Source organism: Choloepus didactylus, chromosome 15, assembly GCF_015220235.1.
Source record: "Choloepus didactylus isolate mChoDid1 chromosome 15, mChoDid1.pri, whole genome shotgun sequence".
NCBI classification, from domain to species: Eukaryota; Metazoa; Chordata; class Mammalia; order Pilosa; family Megalonychidae; genus Choloepus; species Choloepus didactylus.
The window spans coordinates 6891405-6919329 of record NC_051321.1 but is presented as its reverse complement, the minus strand read 5'-3'; the positions used below and the strand labels follow the sequence as shown (position 1 = coordinate 6919329).

Below are 27925 nucleotides of genomic sequence, written 5' to 3'. Positions count from 1 at the left end.
CAACAAAAGGACAGGAGTCGTTTCTAAATTTATTTCATTTTCTTAAAAGCAAAACGTCACTGGGCTACATTTTCCCAAAAATAGCCAATGCAATAGCACTGACCCAAGAATGAGGAAATCTAACCTTCCCTTTGAGCCCAACTGACCCTTCAAAGCTCACTTCCTTGGGAGAGCCTCTGCTATACACCCTCTCCTCCCGAGAGGCCTTCTGTGTAGGCCTCACGCCCAGCGGCTGCACCTTAGAATCACCTGGGGAGCCTGCCAGACTCCCAGTGTCCAGGCCTCCTCCCAGGCAATTCCGTTAGAATTCCCAGGGGTGGGGCCCAGGCTCCAGCATGTTTTAAAGATAAAGATCCCCACATGCATCCCCTCGGCCCCCCACCCCCTACTCTGCCTCACCGCACCTGCATCCTCACTTTTCACGGCTATAGTTTGCATAGGAGAAAACTGAGGCTCACCTGGTGTCCACTCCAGGCTGTTTGAATTAGTTTGATCCCTCCTACTTTAGTTAAATTTAGTTCTGATGATAATTGTTCCTGTGCACCCGAGGAGGTGTATGTATAATCATACCCAGTAGGAACTTCTTTGAGTGGAGGAAAAAACAAATACCCGTCTTGGAAATGGTGCAATATTAACCTTGTTTTATGGTGCAATATTTCTTAAAGTCTAGGCTTGCACAGAAAACACCAGGATGGGTGGGTATCAAAGATGCAGATTTCTGGACAACCCTCCCCCCCTCCCCAGACATAGGTTGAATCAGAATCAATGGGGATAAGGCACTGAACTTGTAATTTCAATGAGCTCCCAGGTGATTCTTAAGCATAGCTATGCTGGAAAGGATGCTGGGCCAGGACTGAAACCACTTAGGGTCCATCCTGAACCTGGGGCCCCCACACTGGCCAGCTGACCCTGGTCAAGACCTTGGTTTCCACAGCTGTAGAGCAAGAGAGAGCAGAGATGATGCTTGTGGAGACTCCAGGCTCTAGGCTGCCCAAATCAAGAGGGTGCCCCAGCCTTCAGGCTCAGAATCCCACCAGAGCTGTGGCCCTGATATGAAGTTGCTAGAAAGAGAGGGTATGCTGCTAGGGATGAGTGACTCCATTTCGGCCTGGAACAGGGATATAAAAGACCTTGACTTTGGCAATGTCCATGCCTGAACCAAGACAGGGCCCCACACAGGTGGCCATGGCCAGGTACTCATGGCCACACATGCTGGAGGATACCTTGAGGCTGCGCTGGGGGTGTAGGCCCCAGAACAACACAGCAGGAGGATGTAGGGGCTGAGAAGGATGGGGTGAAGGATGGGGTAAAAGATCGATACTTTATCATTATCTCAGGCCTGGTGAGCAGGCCTGTGGCTTTGACCTATCAGATAGTAAACATGTAAGGGTAGAGCAGAAATGAACGGCGTGACTTTGAATTTACTTTTGAAGATCTGGAATTGCAACCCATGTCAAGGTGACACTGTTTTGGGGGGATAAATGCTGATGGAAACACAGTTGCCACCGGGAAGACAGGGAGATCAAAAAAGAAAAAAAAAAGATGGACATACTACTTTCCTGCAATTCAGCAGATATCAGTGGTTATGTGCTATAATCAATCTTACGGAGGAATAAGGGGATATTTATATCAAAGTTATACCATATTTCAGTGGAATTTATAATGAATGTCTTTGAGTTTATTTGAATTGCATAAGTGGAAATAACTCATTGCATATCCAATAAATTGAAATGTTGTTGATGTGAATGTAGCATCAGTATAATTTTTCAGATGTAAATTCTGTTATTCATAACAAAATGAAGCCATGTTATTTATTCACTCATCAACAAATATTTATTGAGTGTCTGCTATATGCCAGGCACTGTGCTGGGTACTGGGGGAACTCCTGGCCTCATGCAAATAGCAGCCTGGAGGGTGACATGAACGTCAAGCAGGTAATCTAGGATAAGGATTATTAAATTAAATACTACTGTATTTTTTCAGGTGTTTAGCCTCAACTTTGACAAAAGCCCCAACCAATCGAGAGAAATTAAAAAGGAAACACTGCACCATTTGCTCCTTAATACTATACCTAGTATTTTTGTATGGGAAACTCTATTTCTCAAATCCTATTTCCTCATCGAGACCCATCATATAATTAAAGAGCAGGCCCGACTTCTAGGACCACATCACTTCACTTTGTGTCCAATCCTTCTGGGTCTGGGAAACCAAGAAAGAGATGAGAAGGAGAGGAGCTATTTGATATTCCAAAACCAACCTACTACTTTTTAAACATGGCAAATTTTCTTTAAAATGTAATCACATCTTTTACACCAAGTATCTTCCCCAAATTAAGATATTTTAAAGTGACAGTCTGTCCTTTATAATAGATGTAGCATGACTTTGCCAAAAAGATTTTTTTTATCTAAAATAAAATTAATTGGCATGCAATTTGATCAAAAGGAAGAACATAATCTCGTATTTAAAGCAGAATGTTCAAGGTTGGAGAGAGTGCAGATAAATGGTTGGGTTTTGTGTCTTGCTTTGGTAGGAAACCACCCATTTCCCAACCACTACACCTAATACTCATATTTTCGTATTTTCTTTCTCACACATGCTGCTTTGAGATATCGATTTGTTTAAAAATTTCAAATGTGGTTTTGTAGTGCTAGTAACTGCTTTCATTGTTTTATGCATTTTTATTGACTGTTCTTACTTTATATTTGTGCCTTAAGGTGTATTATTGAGAAGGACGCCATTTCATAAATTGAAGTAAGAAAGAGATGAGCGGTGAGTGATGTGCCGGTTTGAATGTACTGTGTCCCCCAAATGCCATTATCTTTGTGGTCTTGTGGGACAGACGTTTTGGTGCTGGTTAGATTTGCTTGGAATGTGCCCCACCCAGCTGTGGGTGGTGACTTTGGTGGGATACTCCCATGGAGGTGTGACCCCACCCATTCAGGGTGGGCCTTGATCAGTGGAGCCATATAAAACATGCTGACTCAAAGAGACTGAACAGAGTGCAGCTGTGAGTGACGTTTTGAAGAAGAGCAAGCTTGCTAGAGAGGAATGTCCTGGGAGAAAGCCATTTTGAAACCAGAACTTTGGAGCAGACGCCAGCCACGTGCCTTCCCAGCTAACAGAGGTTTTCCGGACGCCATTGGCCATCCTCCGGTGAAGGTACCCGATTGCTGATGTGTTACCTTGGACACTTTATGGCCTTAAGACTGTAACTGTATAGCCAAATAAACCCCCTTTTTATAAAAGCCAGTCCATCTCTGGTGTTTTGCATTCTGCAGCATTAGCAAACTAGAACAGATGCCATTTCATAAATTGAAGTAAGAAAGAGATGAGTGGTGAGTGATAAAAGAAATCAGATCCTGAACCGTTGGAATGGGGATACCTACACTCCTATAGCAATTTACTTCTATAATGAATAAGCCTCTATTCCAATCTATACCTTGGAAATCTGTATTTTTCACCAGGGGACAATTCTTCCTTTTTCCATGGCTATTCTGTAACCTACAATTCAATTTACCAGATGGATTCTTTGGATCCATCTTCTCTCACCTCCCCTGCAGTTACTGCCCCATTAGCTGCAAACATGCTGACCCCCACTTAGTTCGTCTAGAATCATCACCTCTAGATAAACTGTCAACCTAGAAGTGTTTCATCCTTAATGCATGAAATATTTTCAAATATATGAGTTCACTCAGGCATGCAGAAACAGGGCAAGAGGATTTTAAGTCAAATTAAGCAAAATCTGTACTTTTCTCACTCTCCATAGTAAAACTTTTGTCTTTCCACAGACTCTCTAAAAACCAAAGGGTTCAATGCAGTGTACTATAGAACAGTGAAATTCTGGCAAGAAACTAAATGTTTTTTTAAATGGGGGGAAATGGTAAGTAAATCATGGTATACACAACTGCCTCTTCTGCAGAAATTAAAAAATAAAGGTTAAGAAGAATTTAAATGACATGAGAATTCACCTGGGATGGAGTGGTGTGTAAAAAATGAAAGCTTACTACGCAGTCTTACACGCATGTAAAAAAATGCATAGGAAAAATACATATAAATATTTCCTTATTTATATGTCTCTATATTTTCATAAGTTTCTACATTGAGTTGCCATTAATTTTATTATCAGGAAAAATTTAAACAGATTTTAATGACTAGAACTCTTCCATAGTTCACTCATTTTAAATAATCGTTTGGCAGCAGAGGTGCCTACCTATCGTTGCTACAGCTCTGACACCTTTTGAAAGAAGAGTGATCAACCCCGTGTGCTAGCTCTGGAGGAGAGCCTGGGATTCAGTGTGTTACAAAGGGGGGACCCCCCTCTGGAGTGTTTCATCATCTCACAGCATCCTTATGACAAACACACATGGACAAGATTTTAGAAGCTCAAAGTTAGGAGAGAAATTTGAAAGTCACACCCCTGCTAGGTAGGATCAAATTAGATGATTCAGATAATCAAAGCAGATGTTTAGAAGGTATGATTTCCAGGTATTTAACTCAGTCACAGATAATGAGCAAGTATGTGTGCAAGTATGTATGTGTCTGTTATAGGGACCCTCCCACATGTCCCCAGAAGTCTTGATCTTAATTAATGACTAAGTAATTAATTTGGACGTCATTGGGGAAATGCTGAAATTGGCCAGCTAATCAGTTACCACCACATATCTTTACGTCTTGAGGCAGTGAGCTTAGTGCTTCCACATAGAAAAGGTTTAAATATTGATGACTAAACGTCAGGACCCAAATAGCATCCTCTCTCCATTTAATGGGATTTCAGGCCTGGAGTCTCTGAGGGAAAATTTGATCTTCATTAAATGTAGAACTAGATCAGAGACTACTACCCAAGATAAGTGTTTGGGGGAAAATTTCCTTTTTTAGAGACACCCTTGCTACTTTAATCTGCTATGATAGGTGAATTCTTAAAATTGCACTGTCTCTTAGAATTACCGTCAGCAGAATATCCATTTGTGAAAGACAACAACAGTGACTTATAAACCCTAACACCTTGGGCACTTCCTCAAGGTGGAAAAGCCCGTCCTCTAAGTTCTCTTAGCTGGAATGCAGCCTCTTCTCTGCAGCCCCATGGCCTGGGTTAAGAACAGAAGCTCTGGGGCTGGATAAGCCCTATCTGCCACTTACAAGCTGTGAGGCTGAGGCGTCACCTATGGGAGCTTGAGCTTTCTCTCCCATAAAATAGGTAAAGTAACAGTGCCCCTCACTGGGCAGGGTTAAATGAGGCAGACGGTGAGACAGAGCCTGCAGTAGGATAAGTTTGCAATATTAACCACTGTGTACAGAGTTCTTTGTTTCCTAGAGCCTCAGTTATTTCCTTTCATAAGTTATACCTCTCGTTTTTGTCCCCATTTCAGACCACTGACACTTTTTTGAGTTATAGCATCCTAGACTAGCTCATTGGGTTTCATATTAGTACTTTCCCACCTTTGAAATGCTCCATGGAATGACATCCATCCATCCATCCATCCACTTATCCATCCATCCATCCATCCATCCACCCACCATCCATCCATCCACTTATCCATCCATACATACATACAATTATCCATCCATCCAATTATCCATCCATCCATCCATCCATCCATCTATCCATTCATGCATCAATCCATCTACTTATCCATCCATCCATCCATCCATCCATCCACCCATCCATCCATCCATCTATCCATCCATCCATCCATTTATCTATCTATTTGTCTACCTATCATCCAGCTACCTATAGCCATTGAGATAAATTTTGATTTATTTTCCTATGATCCTCTCCTGTGATACTGCAAACTTATGAACTTTTGGTGAAGACTATAAAGGAATAATTAAATATACAGTCGATACTTTGATGTAATGAATCTCAGTCATTGGTGGTTAGATTTTCTGCTGCATTAATTCAGATTTTGACTAAACAAAATAAAATGCAAACACATCGTAAGTATGCCAGTAATCATGCTTTATAGTTGGCTGCATTTTGCTGACTACTCTAGAAGTGAGAAACGTATATTACCTCAGCAAAGATAGATTTCTTCTCTTTAATATCAGGCTGGAGATTTCTAAGGGCAATTTGATCGTTGGTACTGTCCCGTAATCCTAGGTAAGAGGAGAAAACATTGCTAAATTTTAGTATATGAAAGGATAAAATGGTATATATAACTTTCCTATAAAATTTAATATCACCTGTTCAAGTATTATGCTAACCACTAGTGGATCCAGAATATTGCAACTGATGTTAAAACCTTTCACATTTCCCTCATTCATTCTGTCCACCACCATGCCACATACATTCTCTGAGTTCATTATTATTTAGTTTATTAGGCTGACAGTTTCCTTGTTCCATACAATTGTTTATGTTCCTTAGACTCAATAATAATTGAAAAATTTAGCCCTATCTTGTTCACCAGAGTCCTGAGGTTACACTCAGCAGCAATGAGAATTTTATCTACAGAATTCCTAGTACTGCTGGAGTTAAGAAACACAAGGCTGGCTTTCATTCAACCTCTAAATGCAACCATTCTTGAAGGGACATAAGCAACTCAGACATTGACAGTGATTCTGTTTTGGAAGACCTGATAATCTTGTGATAATATTGTAAGGACGAATGACACACAGTATGTATGGTCCTTCACATGTGTCCTACCCCACAACAAGCTCTGCATGATCGTCAGCCACAGTGATAGCCAAGAATGCCATCGGGTTCTGTTGCACACCACAGTGGACCAAGGGCTGGAGAACCTGAGTTCCAGCCCTGGATCCACCATCAACTACCTTGATAACAGTGGGTAAGTCTACAGAACTGTCCTTAGCCTGAACCAAACATGCCCTGCACTTCTCACCATGCCCTGGGTAGAAGTACTGTCAAGGAAAAAGCACTCTTCAGATCCAAGCTGGCAGTATTCCTTAGTGCCAACAACCTCAAAGGTCTCTGACAGTAACCTTTGTCATGTTGCCACATCAGGAGTGTGAATCAAAGACAGGAAGGCCGTGTGAGGACAGGAATTGGTGAGCATGCACAGCCAGAGACTGGCTTCCACTGCCCAGGGTAACAGGTTAGAATATAGACATTCTTGGGAAAGTGATTTTTAAAAACATGCATGAAATGATTGCCCAACTGCTAGTGCTGGTGATGAGAAAGAAGAGATCTAAGAAAGTAGCTCGCTAAATTAGAATCCTGTCTTTATCAACTCATCAGTAGGGCTTATAAAAACTTTTAGATATAATTTTATGGGGCAAATTATATGCTACATTATTTTCAAGTCTGGCAGATTTGCAGAGGGGTCAGGACGTGGCTCTGGGGAATTTACTGACCAGTCCAAAGCTTGTGTCTGTCTCGTCTCATCCTCGACTGACGGCAGAGCCTCCATCTGCTCTCTGCCAGGCATGTGGCTCTATCTCCCTTTATGACATTACTGAATGACAGAGACAATCATCCGAGATGATGTGCACAGATTGCTTTTCAAGAAGCTCAGATATAAGATCTGAAAGGTCTCATGGATTTCTGTGCAGCGTCAATGCATCATGATGAACTGGCAATGAAGGTGATGAAGATGGAAGTTACTGGCTCCGCTTGCTGGCACCATGGTCAAGAACCCTGGAGACAGCACAGTCTTTGGGGTCAGCCAGGTCCTGCCCCCAAGCCCGACCTGCAGTGGGTGAGCTGCTTAACCTCTCTGAGACTCTTCATCCATAAAATTCAGACAATGACACCTCCTGCCAGCCTTGCCATTGTGCCTGGGGTCACACATGGAAAGTGCTCAGGCCAGGAATGGGGTGGGGGCTGAAGGCTTGGTAAAAGGCACCAACTACATGGTTAATTAACAGGACTAGGCAGCCCTCCTTGAGCCCCAGGTTGTTACTATTGCCATAGCAACGGTAGTCAGGAAGCCACCAGAACAGACCACAGATCCCAGGGTCTGAATCTCGGCTCTAGCTTTGGACCAGTTATTCAGCATCCCTTTCTTTCTTGCTGTGAAATGGAGTTAAGAAGGATGCCTGCTTCACAGGTTACTGAAAAAGATTATATCCTTAACTAGGCCTTTTTACGAGGTCCAGAACTTACAGCACGCAGTGAACACCAGCTACAAGGGCAAGGTGTTATCTCTAGTGGGGAGGAGGGACAACCGCCATGATCAGATGAGCAGGGGCTGGGTATGAGCTTCCCGTTGCTGCTGTAACAAATTACCACATGCTTAGTGGCTTAAACAATGCAAATTCATTACACTATAGTTCTGGAGGTCAAAAGTCCAAAAATGGGTTTCACCGGGCTAAAATCAAGTTTTTGGCAGAATTTTATTCTTTCTGACTCTAAGGAAGAATCCATGTCCTTGCCTTCTCCAATTTCTAGAAGCTTCTTGCATTCTTGGGCATTTGGCCCCCATCACTCCACCTGGGCTTCTCTGATCCTCCTGCTCGCTCTTACAAGGATGCTTGTGATTGCATTGACCCATCTGAACAAACCAAGACAATCTCCCCATCACAATGTCCACATTTAATCACCTCTGCAGAGTCCCTTTGGCCATGTAAGGTAACCTGTTCACGGGTTCTGGGATTTGGATGTGGACGTCTTTGGATGTGACATCCTGCCACAGACTGGATGGAGAGATGGAGGTCGATATTCTGGATGGAATAGAGGGACCTTGAAAACGATGCTATAAAAACTATATCACAACACGAGAAAGTACCTACAATGCAAAGTTCATCCACAGAAGGAATCACAAGTCTATGAACCATGTGATTGCAACACTAGAAAAAAGTGTGCAGGAATCCACAAAAACAGTCAAGTTGTAACTTACAGGCTATTTTTGAGTGGAGTCGAGGTATGACTCTACAACCACGCATGAGGGCATCTGATGTTATAATGACCCCCAAAGAAGTCAGGAGGCAAGTTATCAATGTGGCTAAAAGCCTAGACTATGGGGAAAAAAAAGACCCCAATTCGAATCCTATTGCCACTGACTCCTCAGGCTCACAATATAAGTAACTTTGGGCAAGTTACTTACTGCCAGATCCCCATTCTCCCTATAAAAGGGGAACATAAGCCCCGTCTCCTTGGATGACTGTGAAGAGCAATGTGAGGATGGCTTTCAGGGGCTTAGCAGGGTGTCTGGCCCGTAGTGCCCGCTGGAACCCAGACCACACAAATGTCACTTCCACTGTCGGGGCCATCAGTGGGTGTCACTGGCATAGCTGAGTGGTGGGTGGACTTTGGGGCAGATTTAGCAAGAACGGGAATTTTGGTGTTTTCCAGCAGCCAGGGTAGATCTGTTTCATGGAGGAGGTTTGTGTCTCCAATAGAGAAAACAGGCAGAATCTGGGACTGACTGTTCCTGGCCTTGGTTTCCAGAGGAGATCCTGATGCAAGGACAGGAGGCCACCAGTGTTCCCTCCACAGCGAGGACTGGTTGGTCCCAGAGCCCTGAGGCTGCTGGACTCTTCAGCTCTCACAAGGGACACGTGGTTGCCAGACCATCACTCCCTCCTGCTGCCCTTTCAGCTCCCCGGGCAGGGGCTCTGCCTTCCAAAGCACTGACACCTGCCCAACCTTGATAAACCCATGTGGGCTTTGACCATCTTTTCACCAGGCCAACTCCACTGAGCATCAAGAACCTGTCCTGGTTTGAGGATACTGGCAGAGGGTGTGCAGGCCTGGAACAACTGCAGGACAGCGTTAGACAGGGCTCCCCTCTGGTGCCCTGCAGCCTGGGTTCAAATTCGGGCCCCACCCCTTTCTAGATGTGAAGCTTTGTGTCATTTGCTTCATCCTCTTCAGTTCCGGTTTCCCCATCTATAAAATGAGCGCACGGGAACAATGCCCTTCGTGCCCTACCTAGCTGCTCCTTGCTGGGTAGCTGCCCCCGCCCCTGGCTGTGGGGAGGACAGCTGCCAATGGCTCTTAGACTAGCCCTTCTCTGAGAACTGCACTGCGCTGGGAGGCCATACCTTCCCCCCACAGTGGACCACAGCCAGTGGTGACATCTCAGGGTACAAAAGGCTGGGACAACTCTGTGTTGGTTTATACTCCAGAGCCCCCCATGGATCAGGCCACGGCTAGACTTTGCCTGATATTCCACCCTTGTTCAGCTCCCCTCCAACATCTGGCTGAAAGTCGAGACTGTTTGATCCTGTAAAAGGAGTCCACTCCATCCCATCTGGTCATTTTCCTAATACCGCCCCTCTGCAAAGAGGCCACGATCTAGCTGGAGACCCCTCCCGCTTCCTGTCCTGTAGGTCCCCAAAATGCCGTGGTACCCACCTGTTTGTGCCTTGTGGGGTCACACACTCCTCTGAAAAATCTCATGGGAAGCAGGCATTTCTCCCTGGAACATGGCCCATGAAACACACACATAAAAATGTGGGCACACATGCCGAGACTAGCAGCTCCCAGAAGCAACCCCGTGCTGCCGGGGGACCAAGTTGCCCAGGACAAGAATCCTTGAGATGAACCCACTCTGCTTCCCTGGAGGTGTGGCTTCCACGTCTCTGTGACTTTGCCCGCTGGGCTGACCCTCGCCCCTCATCCTCAGACAGCTCACCATCACCTCCTCTCAGGAGGGCTTGCCCTGAGCTTCTGCCCCAAGATGTACACCCCCATGCTGAGTCGGTGTCCCTGTCCCGGGCTCTCGTGTCTGTGCATCCACTTTACACCATCTTGTAATTGTCTATATCCCCAAGCCGACCGAGGTCTTGAGAGAATATCCCATTCATCTCCCTCCCCCTCGTGCCAAGCACAGTGGCTGGCAGCTGGAGGCACTTGCCAAACCTTGCTTGATTGAATAAACAGATTATTTCATGTTTTGAAAAGAGCTATATCTGCAGGTCAAACATCAGCCCATACCTTCTGCAGACAGCCTGATCATAGTCCACTGACAATGTTTCAAAGACATTCTACTCGCTCTCAAAGGCCTTTTAAAAATAAGAGGCTGTTCGGTTAAAGGAGAGAAAAAATGGCCCCAGTTTACATCTGTAACTGCTCTCGGAGTGCGTCAGGCTCCCAACCTCCCATCCTTGGCTGGAGAATGCCAGGGAGCTCCACAGTGTGATGAAGTCACCGGAACGTTCGCCTGGCAACCGTGGGGGGTGCGGGGGGGTGAAGGGGGGCTGCCTTGGCAGAATTTCTTCTTAGCAGAAAGAGCAATCATCACTCTGACTTTTACATCTGAGGCTGTTTTGATAAGTAGGGAAGTTTTCGTGAGCATCCTTTTAAAGTTTTCGGCAGAGCATTGTTAAATGTGAGACTACGGTCAGATACAGATTCCTTCTCTGTCGTCCTAACTTCTCAGTCCTTTTTAAATTTTTTTTACTTTCTTTTGATGCGGCTGGTTTCCATGCAAGCAGCATTTCGGTGTGTTTAAAATGTTCCTTAGTATTAAAATATATTCAGATAACATCACAATGTTAATTTGTTTAAGCTACTTATGATATACATTACCGGCCAAGTTTAGCAAACCAGTTTATCCTGAAAATTGGGCAATATGATTGCCTGTTTGCCATGCAGCTTTCACACAATTTAATAAAACACCATTGACACTAAATTATAATGAACATTATTTTATAATTTACAGCCAACCAAATCTGCGGTAGTTTATAAGTAAAAACACAGACAAAAACTGGTAAAACTATGATAAAAGGAGCAAATAATGAGCTGGAGAAATCATTAAACCAAAAAACCTGGCTAAAGATGGCATAGGCACAGATGAATCGCAACTTAAGGGTGAGTTTCCAAATACCAGGGCCAAAAGGGAGACGTGATAGATTGCACCACTCATTGCCTTTAAAGTGAAATTCACTGTTTTATCAAGACAGAAATCTTATCCCCTGGGATAAGGCATTTATAGCATGAGTCATTATGTAAGGGGCTTTTTAACCTCTCAGCGGATATCACCTTTGTAAGCAATTTCATAAACACTGGGCCAAATGCAAAGTTAATTGAATAATCTCAAGTTTCCTTGAGTCTGGTCAAGGTCACTGTCACAGCCTAACGGTAATATGTATCATGTGCCTATGGCGTGACCAACACTGGCTCAATGCCATACAAGTGGAATCTCATATAACTCCCGGAACTGCCTTCTGAGGCAGGTGCTAGGATTGTCTCCATTTTACAGAGGAGGAGGCTCATTCCAGTAACATGCCAAGGGGTACACATCCAACGAGTGTCAGACTGAGAGCCTGCAACAGGAATAGCCACTGTATGTACAGAGAAGGTGGAAATGGGATAGAATCCACTGGGCCTGATAACATCTTGGATGCTCTTTCTCACTGACTGATTGTACAGCCCAGGCTTTGGCATTGGCACAGAGCTGGCCATGTGCCAACAGGACAACCTTGGATGAGCCATGTAACCTCCAAGCCTCAGTTCACGCCTCTGTAGAAGAGGAGCAGGGACATGTACTGTGTAGGGTTGGGAAATATTACACGTGGGAAATAAAGGTTTTCAAAGGCTCAGGGCAGTGTGTGGCATGTAATGGACACCTGCAAGTGGAATGTGTTGCTCTCTACTGTTTATCTATAATTTTCATCTCCCTCAGAAAACTGGGGTGTGTGAGGAAGATATTTCAAAAGCCTGTTCACTTAATTTTGCAGCCACTTGGGTCCCAGGTAAATTCTGAGCAGCCTGGAACTGGAAGCTCCGTCCCTAGGGTGCTTGGCCTCTGAGCCAGGCTGCTGCTCTGCCTTCCACGTGGCCCAGGGCTCAGGCTCATCTGGAAGAACCAGACACAGTAATGCATGCAAACATGCTCTGCAAATTATCAGCTCAGCAAACATACAGAATCTCGTCTCTGAGGTCCTGAGTTAGGTGCTGGGGTGACAAGGCTAAATAGAGTGGTGTCCCTATCTTGGGAGGGCTCATAGCCCATGGGGAATGAGACAGGCAAAGAGGTCTTTTGCAAGGCCATTGAATTTGATCACTTCCCTTCATGGGTTGCCTTTGCCTTTCATTCTGTGTTCCTGCCTTGGTCTCATCGTATATTTTCTAAGCAAACACAAGAGCCTTTTTTTAAGAGGGAGCTGGGGCGAAAAGATAGACACAAAGATAGATAATATTTAGTAGTAATCTTCACACTATCTTGAAAAAAATTGTCCCTTCTTTCCTCCCTGCATGCTCATATGCTTGGGATGGGGTGGGGGAGGGGAGTCTTGTTTAAGACCTTGGCAGGGGTAAGTGGAGGCAGCCTCTGTCGTGTAATCCAAACAACTTCAATGTGGTTTCAACGTGAGAGGGAGAGAATGCCACACCCCTCCAATCCCCCCAAAAGAGAGTCCACAGAGCTGAGAGGCAGCCCAGGTCAGAGAAAACCAGGCAATGGGTGGGGAGAAGACAGGCTCTGCTGGGATTCCCAGGGCTCCAAAGTCTTCGAAAATGGGCAGCCAGAGCATGGGAATGCACAGCGTCACTCAGGGGGGCCCGGGCTTGGGCAGCTAGAAGGAAGCAATGGTGGCAATGGTCAGTGCTCTCCAGAGACACAGAGAAATTAAGAGATTTATTCTAGGAATTGGCTCATGCAACTTGGGGATAGGCAGGTCTGAATTCCACAGGGCAGGCCACATACTGGGAACTCCGATGAAAGTTTCAAGGAATTCCCCAGGAGAAGCTGGCTGGCTGACATAGAGATAGAAATCTTCCAAATGTTCCTCCTGACTGCAGAAATCATCAGTTCTCACTTTATGGCCTTCAACTGATTGGTTGAGGATACTTCTCTCGTTGCTGAAGGAAATCTCCTTTGTTGATTTTAGATGTCATCAGCAGTAGATGCAATCCACGAAATACCCTCATAGTAACAATCAGGCCAGGCCTGTTTGACCAAACACGTGGACACCGTCACCTACCAAGGTGACTTACGAAATCAACCATCCTAGGCAGCTTTGGGAGAGTCGCAAGGCAAGAAAAGTTCTAGATCGCAACTAGCCACAAACTCAGCTGTGACCTTGGGCAGGTCAAACCTGTCTCTGGGGCTGTGATGAGGAGCCCAGCTCTGCCATGGGGACTTGTCTTATGATGGTTGGGTGCGAGGTGCTGGGGGCATTTGAGGGAGGGTGTGTGGGAGAGAGTGGCCCTCTCCACCTTAGCTTGTTCCTTTCACAAAATGAAAAGCCATCGTTGTGCTTCCTCAAGGAATGTCAGACTCATTGCATGTGAATCATTTTTGTACCATATTGCACATTATTGGTGGGGTCTGATTTAAAAGGTGACTGTTTCTTCCTTCACAGTTGGGTGGCAGAAAATTGGGGCCCTAATGTTGACACTGGTCACCAGAAAGAGACCCCACCTTTAGTCTAGGTGAGATCCAGGCTGCAGCAGGGTTCCAATTTCCAGTCTCCTTAGCCAGGCATCTTTCTGCAGGATGACCAAGGATGCGTCATTTGCTTTTAGTTTAGGTCTGGACAACATCCAACACACAAGGGGAAGAAAAATGGGATTTCTTTGAAACCTCCTGCAAGAGAGAACCTGGGTCCTTGTCCAGCCCAGCTGCAAAGCCATGCATTTGAGTAAGACAAAAAGGACCTGCCCAACTGCTCTCAGCTTGGAGTTCATTATGTAAACAAGACACACAAATATTTTCGTAAGATGTCAGGATGGATTTCCTCTCCTTCACCAGGAGCCACGTGACTTGCTTTTGATAGTCTGTGCAGCTTCTGGTTTCACGTTCAGCTGACTTGGCCAGAGTGGAGTGTCTGGGCCTGGAGCAGGAGCCTGCAGAGATGATTACAGGCTCTGCCATGAACTGGACAAACGAGCCTGGAGTGGGGTCTGAAAGCTCCAAGTTGTAAATCTCTCATTATAAGAGCCATTAGCTACACGCTGCACATCGGGGGGTTGGGGAGAGAGCTGCTCTCGATGCACCAGGTCCGAGAGCCAGCGTTAGAAGAAACACCCAGGCTTGGAGATGCTCACACACACTGTTGCCATTATCCTCTATCCCTCCTCAAAAAACAGAAGTGGCCTTGCAACAGAACTCTCCAACTTGTCCGCTATGCAGGACAATTAGAGCAGGCTCCTATTCTGCCCTGTTGGGTCTTTGTTTTGCTCTGAGTCGTTGGTTTTCTTGTTTTTATTCTGTTGTTGTTGGTTTATAATGCAAAGATCCTAGCAAGCCCTGTCCTCTACCAGTCTCCTCTGCTGTATAGCAGACCTAAATTTAGGCAAGAATCAGGGAATCTGCATCCCTTTAAATACACAGGAGCATAAGAATAAAGGCTGCCTCAGACGTCAGTCTGCTGAAGACACAACTACATACAAAAGGGAAACAAACCGGCTCAGAGTGGGGTGAAGCTAGCCAGAGAAGCCCCCCAGCTAGGAAGTGGCAGAGGCAGGTTCACTTGGTCAAGCTTAACTTGTACCCCAGAGCCCCCGGCAACCACTAATCTAATTTCTGTTGCTCTGGATCTGCCAATTCCATTCATCTCATTTAAATGGAATTATATTTGTCCTTTCATGTCTTGCTTCTTTCAAACATAACACTTTCAAGTTTCATCCATGTTGTAACATGTATTAGAACTTTGATTCTTTTTATCAAATGGGATAATACTCCATTATGTGTATGTACCACATATTGTTTATCCATTCAATTGACAGGCACTTGGTTTGTTTCCACTTTTTAGCTATTCTGAATAATATTGCTATGAACATTTGTGCACAGGTTTTTGTGTGTGTGGACATATGTTTTCATTTCTTTAGAATACATACCTAGGAGTGGAATTGTTGGGTCAGGTGGTAGCTCTATGTTTTAACTTGTTTGAGGAATTGCTAAACTGTCTCCAAAGTGGCTGCATCATTTTACATTCCCACTAGCAATGCATGAGGGTTCCAATTTCCCCATATCCTCGCCAACACTTGTTGTCGTCCCTTCTTGGTCATAGTCATTGTAGCAGATGTGAAGTGGTATCTCCTTGTGGTTTTGATTTGCATTTCCCTGATAATGATGGTGAACATCTGTTCATGTGCTTATCGGTCATTTACATATTGTCTTTGGAGAAATGTCTATTCAGATCCTTTACTCATTTTTAAATTGGATTCTTTGTCTTTTTAGAGTAGATCCAGGAAAAAGATGTTTGATGATGGCTCCCATCTGCCTCGATGAGTGGAAGGAACAGCCTTGCCTCTTAGACTCCACAATGCAGCATCTCACGTCTGTGTACCTCCCATGGCAGAGGAACCACAGCACGGCGGCTAAGAGGGTGTTCTTAGGAGTCCCACAGACTTGGCCTGGAATCCTAGCTTGACCACTTATAAAGTTTGTGATCTTAGACAAGTCTCAACTAACATCTCCATGTCTTAATTTCCCCATTGGGAAAACAGAAATCACAACATCTACTTCATTAGATTGTTATGAGCGCCAAGAGAATAGACACCTAGAAAGCCAGAATTCATTTCTCTATTGATCTGAAAGATACTAATATAGCTAAATATAAGCTCCACTTTATATTTACCTAGGCCAGGCACTGGTCTCAGCCCAGGGTCTCAGCAGTGAGCAGAACAGACAGAGGAGTCTGTGCCCTCAGGGATCTTATATGCAGCTCAGCCTTCTAGTGAAAGTTGATGTTGCTAGTTATTATTATAATTCAACATTTTCACTCTTGGTTGAAATATAAGCCCCAGCTCCTCAGAAACCAGCAACTAGAATGACAAGATAAGGGAAGTTTCACTAATGAACTTGAACCCTAGAGAGGGACAAAGTATTAGTGTCAGTAATTACTCCTGCTGGCTCTGCATCGTGGCCTCTCCTTGAGGAGACACGAAGGGATAAGTGCCCTGAGAAGCTGCTGTGGTGAGTCCACTAGGTCCCAGACTGTGAGGAAAGGAGAAAAGAGCAAGACTCAGCACCTCTAAGTGTCCAGATGGAGAGGATAATACATGCATCCTAATCTGGAGGAGTTTTAGGAGCCTAAAAGCATATGATATATAGAAAAAAAATAAGGTAAAGAAGTAAATGGGAATGGAGCTTGGGAAGAAAGAGCAGAAAAGCTCTTGCTGCTTGAAAATCAGACAAAGTGTGGCCAGGTGGGTCCAAACATGAAACTGAGTGAAGAGTGAAGCCTCTGGCCTGTAGGACTTTGCTGAGGAGTGCAGCAAAGCCCTCTAGAGCAAATGAGGGAGGTCAAGGGATCATGGGAAAAGTGCATCTGTTTAGGGGGCACGCGTTCCACTCTGGAAACTGGACTAAATTGACCTGTGCTCCTGGCCAACCCCCAAGGACTAGCTGCGGGAAAGTGGGCCAGTCACTGACCTTCTCTTGGTTTCCTCACCTGGAAAAACATGCTTGGCAATTCCTACTTCCCCTGGCAGGTTAAACTCTGAACCTTTCTGGGATGTACACGGTCTGGTTGCGGATGACCAGCTCACTGTGGGATTCTCAGGGGTACTCAGATATATGCATGTGAGAGGATTAGGCAGGAATATCAAGAAGCCTGCCAAGTGGACATACAGTGAGACTCGCCAATTGATCCAGCCTTTCAGACATCAAAGTTTCTTATAAAGTTATATGAAAGATAGCAACAGATTGCCAAAGGGATAGACCAAAACAGATCTGTAGAAAAGAATAAGAACACAGAAAGAAACCCTCACATGCAGGAAAATATGAAAAATGATGAGATGGCACAGTATATTAATGAATATGTGCAATAAACGCAAAATAAAAAACCAAAATGCTATATTTGATGTTGGAAGAATTAGTTTTCATTATTTTAAAAGACAAAATTGGGTCCATACTTCATAACCATACCCCAAAATCAACTCTAAATGATCCAAGATGTAAATGTGGAAAGTAAAAGTTTAAAACTTTTACAAGATAAAGTGGATAAATATTTTTATGATCTTAGAGTGAAAAGGATAGCTTTAAAATGTCCCACAAACAAACATCATGAAATAAAAGTTTGATGAATTCAACTCTTTCTAATTAAAGAATTTCTGATCATCAATAGATACCACAGAGAACACAAATTACAAATTAGAAAGAGATATTTGTAATACACAGCGGACAAAGAATTAGTATAAAAGTAAATGAAGAACTCCTGTAAATTAGCTGGGAAGAAGAGCAGAAACCCAATGAAAAAACAGGCAAAACCAAACAGACATTTCTCAGAAGAGGAATGGTCACTCAGCAACTGAATAGATGTAGAACTTCATTAATAAACAGAGAAATGAAAAATAAAATCACCATAAGAGACCATTTCACACCTACCAGATTTACAAAAAAACCAACAATACTAAAGTGCTGGTGAAGACATGGGGCAGCGGGAGCTCCCGCCCATGGCTGGTAAGTATAAACTGACACAGCCACTAGAAGAAGAACCTGGAAAAGGTCAAGATGAGCGGATCCAATAATCTAGCAATTCTGCTCTTATTTACAGAATTTCATCAAAATCTCATACTCCCGGAAACAACCCAAGTGCCCATCAACAGATAAATGGACAAACCAAATGTGGTATGTATGTACAATGGAACATTGTTCAGCCATAAAAAGGAATGATCTTCTGATACATGTTATAACATGGATGAACCTTGGAAAACATGCTTACTAAAGTAAGCTGGATACAAAACAACAAATATTATATGATTCCATTTATATGAAATATCTAAAACAGGCAAATTTATAGATACAGAAAATAGACTAGAGGTTCCCAGAGGTTGGGGGGGGGAGGGTGAATGGGGAGTTATTGCTTAATGAATACAGAGTTTCTGTTTTGAGTGATGAAAAATATTATGGAAATAGGTAGTGATAATGATAGCACAACACTGTAAATGTAATTAATGCCACTAAGTTGTAAATTTTAAAAATGGCTAAAAGAGAAGAAAAAAGAAAAAGAAAAAAATAGACCACAATGAGGTACCGCTTTGCATCCACTAGGTTGGCTACAATCGGCAAAATGGAAAATGACAAGGGTTGGCAAGAAAGCTTATATTCAAAAGAAATGAAAACAGCTCAAATATTAATCACCTGATGAATGGATAAACAAATTGTTGTATACACATAAAATGGAATATTATTCAGTCATGAAAAGGAATGAAGCATCAGTACATGGTATAAAAGCATTATACTAAGAAAAAGAAGCCAGAAACAAAAGGTCACATGTTGTATGATCCCATTTATATGAAATATCCAGAATAGGTAAATCCAGAGGGACAGAATTCAGAAGGAAGGTTTTCAGGGGCTGGGGGAAGTGGGGAATGGGAGCATCTGCTTAATGGGTTTCCTATGGGGTGATGAAAATGTTTTGGAACTAGATAGGGATGTACACTGCACAAGATAGTGAATGTACTAAATGTCACCGAATTGTTCAGTTAAAATGGCTAATTTTATGTTATGTTAGTTTCACCACAATAAAAAAATTTAAAAAATTAAAAAAAAATCTAGTAGTCCCTTGATTATAAGATGTACCATGATTTTATGTATCATTAAGAAAGAAAAAAACTGCTAATTATATTCTAAGATGCCATCAATTTTAATACATATTCTGATTTCAAATATATTAAAATGTAAAATACGTCTTAGAACAAATGAACTACTGTGTGAACATAAAAGAAACACTTACACATGTATACCAGCACATACCTCCTTGTTCTTAATGGAAAAAAAAAATTAAAAAATGAAACAGCCAGAATTTCCTTTTCCTGGAGAATTTATAAGTAAACGGTAAGAGATACATATACTGAAATAGTACCCAGCAGTAAAATGAATAAAATACAGACACACATTAATATTGGATGACAAAAAAGCAAGTGAGAATGAGAGCAGAAATCAGTGAAACAGAAAACCAACAGTAGATAAAATTAGAAAAGTCAAAACACACTCAAATAACCATTATCAGAAATGAAAGAGATGTTATCACTATAGAGCCTACAGACATGAAAAGAATAATAAGGCAATAACTTTTACATGTATACATTTGACAAATTTTAAAAATATGTACAAATTGTATTTGAAAAAATACAACTTAACAAAATTGACTCAAGATCAAACAGAAAATCCTAAGAGCCCTTTTCCTACTAGAGGAAGTGAATCATTATCAAAACCCTTCCCTTAAAGAAAATCGCAGGCCCGGATGATTTCACCAGCGACAAGGAAACGAGCGGCTTGGCTAGAATGAGATGGAAGAAAACCAAGCCTCAGCCCAGGCAGCCTGCAGTTACAGCTGGTAAAGAAGACTTCCATCAAACATTTAAGGAAGAAATAGGGCTAATATTACAAAAACTGTGAGAAAAATAGAGGAAGAGGACAGCAAAACCCTAATAGATAAACCTGATAAGACATTACAAAAAAAAAAAAAAAAACTTGAAAAAAATGAAATTATAGACCAACAGTCCTCATGAACATAGGCCAATGGGTTAATTTGCCCTCTGAGAGTCATTTGGCGATGTCTAGAGACATTCTAGTTGTCATAACTTGGGGGAGGGGAAGGGCTGCCGGCATCTAGTGGGTAGAGTCCAGGGATCTGCAATGTCCAGGACAGCCCTGGAGGGACAGAATTGTCCAGCCCCAAATTTCAGTAGTTCCCAGGTTCAGAACTATTAAAAAGTCTTAACAGAAGATTAGCAACTCAAATCCAACAATATATAAACAGGATCAATTCACCATGACCAAGCCATGTTTATGCCTGCAATGCAACAAACGGTACAAGAACAACTGGATATTCAGCTGGAGGGGGAAACAAAACAAAACAAAATGCCTCAATCCTCACCTCAAACCATTCACACACACACACACACAAAATGAATTTGGGGTGACTCACAGGTAAAAAAATCCTAAAGGTAAAATTACAAAGTTTTTAGGAGAAAACAAGCAGACCTATCTTTGTGAATTAAGAGAAGGCAAAGTTGTCTTACACAGCACACAGAAAGTAATAACCATAAAAGAGAAAAATAATAAACTAGACAAAGTGAAAACCTTTTGCTCATGAGGAGAAGTTGTCAAGAAAAGGAAAAGGCAACCAAGACTGGATAAAATATTTGCAAAATATATTTCTGACAAAGGACAGATATCCAGGTTGTATAATGAACCCCTACAACCTAGTAATGAAAAGACAACCCAATAAAAAGTGGAGTTACCAAATATTCAAATCCCCACAAATGGGTTGGAAATAACCCACATTTGGCTGGTTACTAGGCAGCTGTGTCTATCACACAAGCCCAGGCAGCCAGTGCCCAGATCCAGGGCGGCCAAACCCCCCAACCAAATACAACTTGGTTCTGGATTTAGGATGCACTGCCTTCCACCTTTCTCAGATCCAACTGTAGACTGTTACGGCTAAGTTTGTTTTGCTTCCATCTCTTTCTATCCCAGCCTCTCGTGTCCCTGACTTGACCTGTGGTTCTACCTGCCCATGGTAGGTGACTTTAAGATGATCCTTTTGGGTGGTTCCAAATGCTCAGTAGGTGAGCTGTGTCCTCACTGCAAACATTACCTACCGAGAGCCTTGGGGGCTGTACCTGAGGCTCCCCCCATCCCCCCCCCCTCCCTATCCCCCTCCCTGTGGCTACACTCACAGCTGAATCATTGGTACATCACCCAGCACTTCCCATGCCCCTGGGATCTTGGTGAGGACAGCCCCCTCATGCTTTCTGAGCTTTGGCCTGGAGCGTAACTGGGCTTGATAAAGTGGGGTGCCCCCTATCAACCCCCAGTCAGTGGGATCTGGACTCACATGCAGAATGAGTACAAAGCAAATGTTCTGAAAAACAGTTCACTGTTGGATTGTCAAGCCTCATTAAACCCAGCAGGATTCACAACAGGGGATTTTTGGGGGCCCCCTCAGCCTCATAGATAATATTCACATATGCTTATGCATAAATCTCCTCCCAGCCACAACACACATATTGCAGACCTGAAAATTAAGGGTCAAGGTGATAGCTTTCCTAAATCCTCTGGCCAAAGTGAAGTCCCTTTAAATTCCAGGGGAAATGTGTCTTGTCATTTAAGGCCCAGCTCAAACTTATTCCCTCCTGAAGTTCTTGCCCCAGACACAACACACCAGTTGCTCTGCCTTGTTTCCATGGCACAAAGTGTTTCAGTGATGGGGGAGGCTGCATCCCCGGCTCCGGGCAGGGGCCTGCAACTCTATATCCCCACTGCCTCCTCTGGAGCCTGGACCGTGGACTCTGGAGTCCTTGAGACTGGAAACCTTTAGCAAACTTAACTTCTCAGAGCCTGTTCTCACATGTAAAACGAGAATAATCATCACATTTGCTTTCTGGAATTGTTCACTGCAGGGAAACCTCTTAGCACAGGCTCTTGGCACATGGCAGAAACTGAAAAATGGAGGCTGTCAATGAGTATGAGACCTAACTAAATGTTCGCTGAACTGGGCTGAATTATAAGCGCTGGACCTCCAGAGACAGGGACCCAATCCAGGATGTCCTTTGAGGCCAGAACCCCCATGGGGGCTTGAGCCGGAGCAGACCAGATTCCGCAAGACGTATCTTTACATAAAGAAGAGGGAGGAGGAAAGGAAAAGATCCAATATGAGATGGAGGCATCTGTTCTCCGTCCTTACCTTCACCTTGGAGCTATCAGCCACCTTGGAACCCTCAGGCTGCAGAATTTCCTTCTTGCACCAACTGGATCACTTTCGCTCAAGACCTCTGCATTGCACTTCTACAGCCCAGGTCCCATTGCTTGTTTCAAACTCAGGTGTGCGGCATTGCTCACACTGCACTTCCAACCTGGGCCTCTGAACCCCTTATTTTGTGCCCACTGCAACACTCTACTGGTTTTGTCACTTGAGCATTACTAGGCATCTCTTCCTTGCAATTTCTTTTCCTTTGATGTCACATCTGCCATGCTCCACAGTGTCTGCTCTTGCAGATGTAGCTGGCATTTCTCTCTCCGATTCTCTAAGCCCTTTGGATCTAGCTGGAAGGGGTTCTGCCAGGCCCAGGCTTTGGCGGTGTCAGGAGACATGGTTCCTCCTTCTTGGAAGGGCCCCATTCCTGCCATAAGCCAAGGTCCAAGAAGCAAATCCAGCTCTTTTGAGTCTATGGAGACAACTTTCCCACATCCTCTTTTGCTTCCAATGGAAGAAAAGATGATAATTCCACTGGATCCTAATGTCCTTCATTTTTCTACCAAGAATGTCAAGATTCCTAGAAATGAAGTCCACTTGTTGTTTTTTTATCCTGGCTCCCCTGCCCCTTCAACAAATTGACAAAAGTAGGGAGCAGCTGGTAGGTTTGAAAAATCTTGGTAAGCTCATGCTCATTGTGCACACGCATCGTGGGAAGATGGCCCTGCCCTTGACTAATGCTGCATGTGGCTGTTGTCCCTGGTGCATCTGTGAAGGTCAATGCCACCACCGTGAGAGCTTCCTCCATGAAGCAGAAACAAGCTGCTTCCCGCCTCATCCAGGACAAGCTTAGGGGAAGAGGCACATGCTTTATTTCAGTTTCAGGAAATTTCCAAAATACATCATCACTATATCTTTAACAGCTTCCTGTTGCAAGATTGTAAAACATGAAGCTATACTCAGACCTCTGTGAGTCAACTGCATTGTTTGAGATTTGTAGATGTAACAGATGTGGTGATAAAAGTATTAACCATTTAAACACATGGCATCAGTGATTCTGACTGAAATATATATATATGTGTGTGTGTGTGTGTGTCAAAAAACTTTTGTCAATTTTTCTCATTTTTCTTCCATTCATTTTGATCCACCCCATTGGAAATAAATATGGAAAAATATGGCCATTTCTTTGGCAGAAAGCAAAGAGGAGGTTTCCTTCTGCCTTATTTGGGCCTTTCCCTTCAGAACATCCCATTACAGAACACAGCATGAATCACAATGAGCCATAAAGCCCATAGGAAGCAAAGCTGCCCTTGAACTTCTAGGCTCAACAGCTAAGGCTCACGTTAGGTGTGATCTCTCAAATCCCCGCCAGTTGTTTCTCTTCTCCGAGAAGAATCTGAGACACTACAGAGGCCGTTGTTAGGTGACAAGTGGAGAAGAATCTTGATTTGCACCTGTTTTTCCCTTCTGTTGTGGAACAAAGGTACAGCCATCAGAGCTACAAGAGGGACTTAGCTAGGAGAGAGGGCAAATTGCATATCAAGAGGCTTCTGGAAGCGGCATCTGCAGTGATGCACTGCTCTGGGAATCCGGGGGCCTCATCGGTTTGATTTCAGGAATCAGGTCCCCAGTCTGGAACAGTCAGTTCCACTGTTGGATGCAGAATGTCCTCCAACTTTGAACTTGGTCGAGGGGCCACTGGGGTGAGGGCGCTGGGAGGTAGGGTGGGATGGGACACAGATCTCCCTGTCTTGCAAGAACACCTACGACTCTCCCCCTGCACGCTCACAGCCTCAGCCCCTGGTCTTGGTTGTGCTCAAGCTTCAGGAAACGGTGACAACCACCTCCACCTTCCTGGCGTCCACACCATGTGCTGGCTCATCATAACCCATCTCATTCAGACCCCACAACCACCATAGTAGCCAGCAGTGGTCCCTAGTTTTAAAGACGAGAAAGGCGCAAAGCTCAGAGCAATGAAGCACCTGCCCAAAGAGGCAGAGATTTGAAGGCAGATTTCCCCGACTCCAAAACCAACGCTTTCCCACCAAGGCACATTTGTCTTGGGGATATAAAAGAATTCATCCCTGCAGGCTAAACACCGAGACCGTCTACCATGAATCAGTGAGAAAAGTTCTACTTGGCTTTCTGCAGCAAAATTGCCCTTGAATTCTTGCACAGCCCTGCCAGAGCCTGATAAAAACGTCCACCATCGGAAGGCAGCCCTGCAAATCTCGCGGCGAGCAGCCTGGGGAGGCAGGGAGGCTCGGGATGGCTGCATCAGGCGGCATTTGTGTTTCACATGAAACATGAAGAGTCCACGGGCTGGCACTGGCAAGTTAACCACTTCCTCACCAACTCTTCCGGAGCTGGACTAGGACCGTCTACGATTAAACAAACACTGCAATGTGGAAATAAAGAGGAATGGACGTGCATTTGCTGCTTATCTTCTTTTCCAACAAAAGATAACAGGTAATTGCTTTTTTTATCACCAGCATTTGAAATTTGAAAGTAAAGAAGGAGCAAGGTTGCATATCACCCCAACCTTGGCAGTCTGTGGATCCTTAACTTCCACTTCATCCGCTAAGGACACAGAGTCAAATTTCCCTGATAGCCTCACACGATTCAATACAAAAAATACCCAACCGTGTCTCTTCTATCAGGAGGCCTTCATGTTTAAATTTTGTCAACTGATTACATATGTATTTCCCCCCCGAAAGGGAAGTTCTAAATTGTCATCAATTCTCTAAATGCAGCCTTCATCTAAACAGAGACGTTCAAACAAGGGGGAGAAAACTCTTGGTGCTCCTGCCCTTTCCAGGAAATGAGAAAGATGTCGCCTAGCAACCTGGCCCCCAAAACTGCTGCTGGTTACCTGGCCCTTGTGAGAACTGAACATCTTCAATGATAGTCATCGTGTGCAGCCGTCAAAGCAAAGCGCGCTGCGGGGGAGCGTCTCTTTCTCTCCTCCCTGCTGTCCTACCAGAGCCGTGGAGGTGACACGAGAGTGTGGTTTTCCTCCTTGGATACCACACCAGTTTTCAAGTTCCCCTACAGCTTGGCTTCACAGACTTTTAAATTTTTGTGTCTAAAGAGTTCTCTGGATGCTCAAGAAATCCTACAGCCTGACAGGGAAACCCCCTCATCCCCCAGAGAGGGGTTTCCTCCCAAAGTCACCAACAGCGATGCTAAACAGGCAAGGGAAACCCCGGGAGCCGAGGGGCGATGAAATGTTTAACGTGTTGGGAGGAGGCCGCTGCAGCTGAGCTGAGGCCGGGACCTGGCCTTGTCTGACGCGCAAATGGCTTCTGCAAGAGAGAGCTGAGCCCGGAGCGGAATTAGCTTTGAAGTTGGTTAAATCTCAGCGGTGCTGGGGCCACGGGGAGAAAGAGCCCGGAGGCAGCTGTGACAGCCCCAGCGCTGAGCAGGACAACATGGGGAGAGCTGCCCACCCGTTTAGGGAGTGTCTTCACATCTGGAACACTCAGCAGCCCTCCTGCAGTTTGGATTAGCGCACTTAACAGGAAAAGCACAATTACTGTGAATGGAGTCCAGAACCCACAATCGGGTTATTCTGTTCCACAGCAGAGAGAAGCTAAAAGTATTATAGGCAGGTGGAGGTGAATTTATACTGCAGACAAGGTCACTGAGTTTAGAAAAGCAAGCACAGAGAGGTGTGTGTGGGAGAATTCTTTACTGTTTTTCATGGGAGACTCTGCAATAACAGTTTATTAGAGGGGACGGGGTTTTCATATCAAGGAAGCACTCCATCTAGATCTAGTATGTTCCTTAAAAGGTGAGACCACACAAATACGTTTTAGCGATTCTTCTATTCACACAGACCTTCAGCCAACTGGGAAAAATGTAAAAGTGAAGCAAAAGAAATATAATTCTTATTCTGTGATTTTTATAAAAAGGGGAAATTTTCTCAGACCAACATATTTGGAAAAGTTTTGAAATTAAATTTTCTTAACATGTAGTTTTTAAACACATTACATCACTTATGGATTTTTTGCAATTTCACATAAACAATGAGAATTATTGTGACAAACCATGAAATGCCAAATAATTGAAACTTTAGAAGCTGGGAATGAAGCAAGCATTCCTAAAATCACTGTGGGTGCTGCCAATACAGTAAGAAAAAGAAAGAGGCCTAATGTTGGAACGTAAGTGACAAAATTGTCATCATTTGCAGATGACATGACTACTTGTAAACCCAAGGGGTTGTACAACCTATTGGAACTACTAGGAGAGTTCAATTATTTAACCAGAATCAAAAGCAACCTGCCAGAATCAATAACTTTCATAAAGAGCAGTATTAATCAATTCAAAAATAACAGGAGAAAAATATTAACAATGGCAACAAAATTAAAAAAAACCAAACACCCAGGAATACAACTAATAAGAAACATGCAAGACTTTTATCAAGAAAAACACAAAATGATACTAGAGGAAATGAAACTAAATTAATGGGGAGGCATGACATGTTTCCAGATGAAGAAAGTCAAATTGTAATAAGTCAGTTTTGCCAAAATTAATTTATAAATTCCATATTCCATCAAAATGAACACATCAGGATAACCAAGAAAATTTTAATAACAAATGAGAGTGGGATTTTGCCATACTATATATTGAAATTTACTCTATAGCTGTATTTATTAAAACAGTGTGGTCTCAGCCCAGGAAGAGATGGATAGATCAATGGAGTAAAACAGAGAGTAAAATATCCATGTACATCTGGGAATTTTAGTGTATGAAAGGGGCATTTCAAATCAAAGGGAATAGTACAGCATATAAAATTGGCAAATCCTTTGGGGATAAAATAATGCTATGGTCCATATTTAAAACCATATGCAAAACTTAATTTCAAATGGATTAAAAGTATAAACATAAAAAAGTAGAATTTTTACAAACAGCAGAAGAGGAGAGGGACCGGCCGGGAGTGGAGAGGTACAGGGCCTGGGCCACGTGCCCCGGGAGGCCCTGGTGGCCTGGGAGAGGGCAGGAGAGAGACAGACAGCTGTGAGAGTCAGGGGGAAGGAGCCAAGGTGGGGCCCATGCTCTCGTTTCATCTGCTTCCCTATCTCCTGGGGACCCTGCAGCCCCGAGGACCCTGCACCGTGGATGCTTCCTCTGAAGCAAATGGCTCCTCAGTTCTGTCTTTTAAAGAAACCATGTGGAGAAAACCCTGCACACACTACATTTTTCTCCCATATCTCCTCTGCCCTTGCATGCTCTTCCTGGGGGCAAAAGGAAATGACACTGCGCAGATGTTCAAAGTGTTTTCTTTAAAAAGAGGTGAGGACATTCATCAGGGTTTTTCACCCCTTCTCACAGAATTTAACAAACTGGCATCTGTGCACCTGCTTAGGATAACCAACAGGCCCTTTGGAGAGAACACTGATGATTTCTGCTCCGACTTTAAAGAACCCCG

The 27925-nt window shown here is 43.8% G+C and overlaps 1 protein-coding gene across 11 annotated transcripts in view; it reads right to left on the bottom strand.

Annotated features, from left to right (window-relative positions):
• The window catches only part of C15H10orf90 (chromosome 15 C10orf90 homolog), a 375991-nt gene that overhangs the window by 96228 nt on the left and 251838 nt on the right, over positions 1-27925 (bottom strand). For 10 of the 11 annotated variants that reach the window (XM_037804315.1, XM_037804312.1, XM_037804313.1 and 7 more), the window contains one exon: positions 6011-6093. The exons of the other annotated variant lie outside the window; for it this stretch is intronic. In XM_037804315.1, the coding sequence (XP_037660243.1) occupies positions 6011-6093 (83 nt within the window). The remainder of the gene's footprint in view (positions 1-6010; positions 6094-27925) is intronic. 11 annotated transcript variants of the gene reach the window in all.